Here is a 7,205-nt window from a genome sequence, read left to right as displayed (position 1 = left end):
GCGCGGCTGGCTCGCGCGTCACGCTCATTGGTCCGCTCCAAAAGCTCGCAAACTGTCAGGTTCATGACGATCTGAAACACTTTGAAAGTGGTTTGATATTACCTTTATATTTAGATTTTATGATAGGGTCATTGATTCATAATGTATGTTAATAACTAAAACAGATTGATATTACCTGTATATTTAGATTTTATGATAGGGTCATTGATTCATAATGTATGTTAATAACTAAAACAGATTGGCCTTTTTACCCAGTGGTGGAAAAGTAACTAGGCTCACTCAGAGACAAAAATATTGTACTTTTTTGTTTCACTTTTTTTTTTTTTTTTTTTTGCTTTAGTAGTTACAAAGTAGGCTACTAGTAGACTACTTTGTAGATTTTGATTATTATTACAAAAAATACATTAACCACTTCAGCCCTGTATGCATTTCGGCCATTTGAAAATAGCAGATCTACAAGCTCACAATGCTTCGCGAAGTGATATGTTGAGCTTGTAGATCTTCTATTTTCTATACATTTCCAAACTATATGTCCACCAGGGGGCAGTGCAGGGAAACCCTAACACCCCGCTTCCTCCGCTCCTCTGTGTTCCGGTCAGGACAACAACAACAGCTGACAGGCAGGCCACGCAGTCCTGACAACAACATGGCACAACTTTACAACTTCAAGAAGATTATGGTGGTTTCCACGGCAAAGGTACGTTGTTTCGTTCGCACTGGCGTTTCGTAGACCGCGGCGGAGGCGATGCCGCTGCGTTGGTTTTGTAATTTGAACGGTCTTTATGTGGATTAAATGCCTGTGATGTCATCAGAGCTCAGCTGAGACACAGACCAGTGTTGTGACACATTATTATTACACACCATATCATCAGTGCGTTGATGTGAACGGACGTTTAAACCAGTGTATCTCAAACGTTTACATTCCAAGGTCTCCCCTTAACTCTGACAGTGTAGCCTACACATGGACATGGAACCAATGTTTCTATTTGTACACTGTCAGAGTTACAGACTTGTATGGGTCAATTTAGACCCTGCTAAAGGAACCCACAGAGTCCCTGGAATCCACTTTGAAACACACTGATGTTTAAACAGTGGTGGGAAAAGTATTCAAATGTCTTACTCAAGTAAAAGTATCAATCATGCAGTGTAGAAGTACTGTTTCAAGTAAAGTTCGGATTTCAAAATATATGTGAGTAAAAGTACAAAAGTATTGGCATCAAAATATAGTTAAAGTACCAAAAGATAAAGTACTCATTGTGCATAAAATATAGTTAAAGTACCAAAAGATAAAGTACTCATTGTGCATAATGTTCCATTTCAAGTTTTCCAAAAATGATACATTTTTCAAAAATACCAGATCCACAAGCTCACAACGCTGGTGAGCTTGTAGATTATCTATTTCCAAATGGCTGAAATGTATAACTTCAATGTAGTGGCATGCCATGCTGTCTAATGATGTGGCTTTTGACTGTGTTGTAAACATGTAATAGAGTAGCTATGGTTTAAATTCTCAGATCGGTTATTGATGTTGAATTATGTTGTGTATATAATAATATCCACACACACTCATACACAGTATTACACACACAAACATCATCAAAGATCCTGTGGCATGCTAAATGCAAACGGACTCAAACATTTAATATACATACTCAAAAATGTGTTCCAACTGGGTTCCAGTATTGGTATACAGACTGTACATTAAATTATAACCATTGAACATTGAGGTCTTTTTTACACACATTTTGGGTGTCTGTTGTCCACTTATGACACTTACGAGTTATCAAAGTTGTACTTTATTGTTACATCTTAATACTGGTACATAAGAGTAAAACTTATTTTGGTTTGGCTTCCTTCAGACAATGCAGCAGCTTAGATAATAACAATAGCATAATAATGTTAGAGCAAAGAGAGAATAAAAAGAGCATCAAATGTACGTGTTTATTACAGCAGTTATGAGCCCACTCCTATGCTTGCAAAATGTTGGAAAGGTGGAAACTACAGATGTAAACTCCAACACAGGGATGCTGACAGAATCCTCTCTAAAAACCCAGGACAAAAATCCACTCATCCTAGACAATTTGCCCTCCTGGCCCCCAAATTGTGGAATTGTAGATCGTCTATTTTTGACAAAGAGCTTTGGTGTAGAGGGGAAAAAGAGCAGACTAAGTACAGAGTGAAAGCCAAGGTCAAGTTTATTAAGTATTGACGGTTCAAGTGGTTAACTGTGGAACTCCCTGTCGCACTTACAACTACAGACTCACTCCATAGCTTACGCCGTGGACTGAAGACTCACCTCTTCAGACTCCAAACTAAACCCATAGCACTACTGTAACCCTTCCCTTCCCTCGATGACCACACATGAAGTTAGATAGCATTTTTTAGGTTTTAGAAAAGTATTTTTTACTGCTTACATGCGTGGTCTACCTATGTTTTTGTTTTTCTAGATTGATATTCCTATGCATTTGTTGTATTGCTGTTGATGACATGTACTGACATATTATCTTGCTTGTTATATTGATGTATTACCTGCTTATTGTAAATTGCTCTGGATTAAGTCAAGAGCGTCTGCTAAATGCCTACATTGTAAATTGTAATTGTACATTTTCAGATTAAATGTAAATCATGAGCTCTGACCATGACATAAAGTGGTAGCTGCTGTTCAGCATTGCTAGTTGTTCACCGGGACAGCAACAAGCATCATTGTCACCCATCTAATAAAGGTATGTATCTATCCATCTAATGCTGCTCTCCTTCCTCCATACAGGAGTTCATCGACTTGACTTTATCTAAAACTCAGCGGAAGACTCCCACAGTGGTGCACAAACATTACCAGATCCAGCATTCTACACTTCTACAGTACATGCGGAGAGTCAGAACTACCTTGACAGACACGCCCAAATCCTCACGACTTCCCCAGGCTGGATGTACTGTAAGTTAAATTAAAAGACACAAAGTCTACCCCTCTCCTTTCTCTACCTTTCATGTGAGTGGTTAAAGGAGTAGTTTACCCCAAAGATAACTTATTTTCTATCGATTACTCACCCCATGCAGACTTGAATTCATGGATATATGTATATTTTTTGCATTCCTAATCCAATAATTTGATGACCAGCAGTGGTTCCTTATGGAAACACAAAGAGCCTGCTTTGTTCCCTAATCCCTATGGAGATCAAATTATTGGCAAAGGAATGCGACAAAACCCAAAAAATCCATGAATTCTCGAAAAGTCTCCATGCGGTGAGTAATCGATAGGCAAGAAAAGTCAGTTTGTTAAGGGCTATACAAATAAATTCGACTCCACTTTCAGTTTTCCCTCATTATAGTGTATGTTTTGTAATAGTAATCAAAATCTACAAAGTAACTAGTAGCTAAAGTTCTCAAAGAATTGTAATGGAGAAGTACAATATTTTCCTCCGTGTAGTGTAATACTTTATTACATTTCTTTTAAATTGCCCTCGTTGTCTAGTTGCACTGGTAGAAAATCCTCCCAGTGTGTTTTGTATTCAGTGAGCCATGCATAATTTACTGCTCTGAGATTGTCTATTTGTTGCTAGGAAGCTTCATTAACAGATACAACAAGGCTTTGAATCTGATTGAGGCTACATATACATCAATGTGATTGTATGCTGCATCGGTCCTCAATTTGACATGATTCTTTTATAATAAATGATTTTCTATTTGACTAGTAACGGTGTGATTATCCAACATTTCCCGAATCCAATTTATCAATAGAGCAGAGAAGTATTGTGATGTTTTAGGAATGCAACACATAATGATGAACAATGAATGATAATATCTAATACTGTATAATAGCAACCCTCCAGTCAATCCTCCAGTTCTAGGCAACACAGAAGGGGGGGGGGGGACTTTTTTCTTATTTCCACATAACAACTCAAAGGTATATTAATGACAGTTCAATTTGAAAATGGATGGTTCTCCCCTTTAAGTGCGTCTGCGAAATGCCTAAATTGTAAATTGAAACACACATTTAGTAATCAGATTTTAAATCACATTTCACTCGACCAAATTATATCTGATGATTCCATGATGCTAATTATTTCCATTCTGGATATAATAATAATAATAATCAGATTTGGGCTGACAGTGAACACAGGTTCAGTGAACCTGTCTGTGGTTAAAATAAAGGATGTAGCAGAGTATATGGAATTGTATTTGCAAGCAGTATTTTAAACAGTGTTTGTTTGTTCCATATTTCAATTTCTAAATGTAATGTGTTTTTGTTTTGTTTGTTTATCAACATTGATGTTGTTGATGTTTTACTTCTAATGTACTGCTCGACGACACTGTAAATGAGTCTAACGACTCAGTTGTAATTTTGAGAATAAATAAATATTGAATGAATGAATGCTTCTAGTTGTTTTTGCTTCATGTGTTACAGACTCCTACAGAGCAGTTCGACCTACAGCCAATCATGCAGCACATCTTAGAGAATGTAGAGGTCGTCAACGAGTGGAAAACAGAGCTCCAGGTAATTTGCTAAACACAGGGTTCCCACGGTCATGAAATTCCTGGAAATATTTTGAAATTAGAAGATAAAAAATTCCAGTACTGGAAAAGTTTTGGAATTCATCAAGGGTCCTGGAAGGTCCTGGAAAAAATAGCTATGCGTTGTCTTTGGTTATTGATTTTGTTAATACCTCTGAAATGACAAATTAAACATGGGCCAAATTGTCAAATATTAGAGGCAGAAATTGTGAAAATAGCCGATCATGTAGATCTGCTATTTTGACAATAGAACAGTGTTATACAAAATTCCTCAACTCTTAGTGCTCGTCAGGGCCACTGGTATACACTACCTGTCTTTGGGCATTGCGCATAGGAGTAAGCAACCTGTTATTGAGCTGAATTATTGTTATATAGTCCTGGAAATTGGGTTAAATATTCTGGAAAAGTTTGGAAAAGTTTTGGAAATTCATTAGTAAAGTGTGTGGGAACCCTGTAAACAAAGGCATTTGGAAGTCGATACTTTATAAAACTGTTTGATAACTGTACGACAGTACAGTAAATGAAAACACAAACAACTCTGCCACTCTCTAGTGTTGCACGACTAGCAAGACTAAACTAATTGATTTGCAAAGAAAACAACAACAACAATGCAACAATGCAACGCCAACCGGAACCAACTACCGGAAGCACAGTTATTTTTTTACCCCTTTTTTTTTCTAAACTGGAACTCACGGACAGTTTTAGAACACTAGAACAGGGGTCTTCAAGAGGGGGTCCGGGACCCTAGGGGGTCCTCGGAGTTAGTACAGGGGGTCCTCCAAATCTTTGAGTGATATAAAGTTTGTTTTCTCCTTTTTTATATTAACCACTTGAACCCTAGCGTCCATAATCGAGAACTTTAGCCAAAACTAGCCGATCAACAAGCTCACAACGCCTCACGCTGCGAGGCGTTGTGACCTTGTAGATCGGCTATTTTCAGCAAAGAGCTTTGGTGTAGAGTGGAAAAAGAGCAGACTAAGTACAGAGTGAAAGGTCAAGTTCGTTAAATATTGACGGTTCAAGTGGTTAAATATCTGAAAACACATATTGACGTGAATCCGAAATACACTGATGATCGTGCTGTCAAACAATGGAACTATATGGAATCTATGAACATGTTGTGGGAGTCCCTGCTTCGTCTCTCATTCCCCTAAGGGGTCCTTGACCTGAAAACGTTGAAGACCCCTGCACTAGAATACTAGGCATTCCCCCACACAGGTGATAGAAGGTTAGTCGGGCATGGCTATGTGATGGGTATGGTATGAATACTAATGCTCATGTTCCCTCTCCTCTAGGTGGTCAAGAGAAAGTACTCCGGGAGCTGATGAACATCTCTCTCCTCCCTGAACTGCAGTCTCCTCAAGGCTAGACTACTGCAACACACTTGTCGTCGGGATCCCTAGCAAGAGCATCCAGAGGCTCCAGTACATCCAGAACAGTGCAGTTAGGATCCTGATGAGAGTGCGGAAACATGACCACATCACACCTACTTCATTCCCTACACTGGCTCCCTGTCACCTTCAGGATAGAATAGAGGGTATGCATGTCCACTGGGACCCGTCCCCCCTAATCTAGACTGAGTGGCAAAACATTGAGCAGCATGGAGCATTGGAGTTTGGAAGTGCTAGTTGCAAATCACTCAACGGCCCTGCATAGCACCTGCTTCTAATTTGCACATAATGCAGGAGGCAGCAGGATGTTGTGTTGTAGAAAACGAGTGCTTCCAAACTCTGACACTTGGAAAAATAAAAACCTGCACAGAATGTATTGACAGAAAGTAGCTCATTGCATGCCTATGGTGGATTTTTATGTGACAAAAACTTTGCAGATAGAAAGAAGATAATTCAAGCTTTCAGTACAGCCGCAATGTTGGTGAGTTAACTTTGTTTAATACAATCAGATAGGACTTTTCTTTTTGGATGTATGGGCTGTCAATGGCAGAAATTAGTGTTTTGCCACTCAGTAGGCGTGTTCCCACTTCCCACATAACTTCCAGCAACAGTGATGTCACGCGCATACCCTCTATACAAGGTCTGCCTCCTTACCCACCAATGCATCCACAGCAACGCTCCCTCCTATCTCAAAGAACTCATTGAACCCCCGACCTCCACCCGCTCCCTTCGCTCTGGAAATACAAACTCACTAAAGGGCAAAAAGACTAACCTCTGGACAATGGGGGACCGGGCATTCTGCTCAGCTGCTCCTCTGCTAGGAATGCCCTCCCTGACCACCTGAGAGCACCACAGTCAGTCGAGGCTTTTAAAAGGGGACTAAAGACGTTTCTTTTTACCAAGGCATTTGCCTAGAAAGACTGCTTTTAATGCCTTTCTGAGTTGTATCCTTTTAAATGTTTTTAGCTTTGTTTCGTTGACCTTTTGAATGTAGCACTTTGAGATTTGTCACAAATATAAAATGCGTTACAAATAAAATGTATTATTATTTATTATCATTGCAGTCTCCTGCTGTGAACAACCTGCCTGCTCCTCCACTACTAGACAACGTCCCAGTTGAATACTGATGTTATTTTCCTCCCCATCCATTACTTGCACTTTATACTGTGACACACCGACAATATCAATTAGCAGTGAAACTAGCAAAGGTCTCATGTAAATATATCTATCTAAATAACAAATTACATTGTGTGATTAACAGTATTTGTTGTAGGTCTGACACTGTTTTCTCTAAATCAGGGGGTC

General features: G+C 39.1%; 1 protein-coding gene across 1 annotated transcript; it reads left to right on the top strand.

Annotated features, from left to right (window-relative positions):
• The first annotated feature begins 604 nt into the window (after positions 1-604).
• Positions 605-6,828, top strand: LOC308280999 (GTP-binding protein 4-like). Its single transcript, XM_080721044.1, has 4 exons — positions 605-697; positions 2,768-2,932; positions 4,403-4,492; positions 5,805-6,828. The coding sequence occupies exons 1-4, from the start codon at positions 647-649 to the stop codon at positions 5,832-5,834; spliced, it is 336 nt and encodes a 111-aa protein (XP_080577170.1). The 5' UTR covers positions 605-646; the 3' UTR covers positions 5,835-6,828.
• Positions 6,829-7,205: the final 377 nt, after the last annotated feature.

The sequence above is a fragment of the Nannobrachium achirus genome (genome assembly GCF_963921795.1).
Source record: "Nannobrachium achirus genome assembly, chromosome: 3".
Lineage (NCBI taxonomy): Eukaryota > Metazoa > Chordata > Actinopteri > Myctophiformes > Myctophidae > Nannobrachium > Nannobrachium achirus.
Note: the sequence above shows the minus strand (reverse complement) of the source record. Positions and strands in the feature narration are given on the sequence as shown.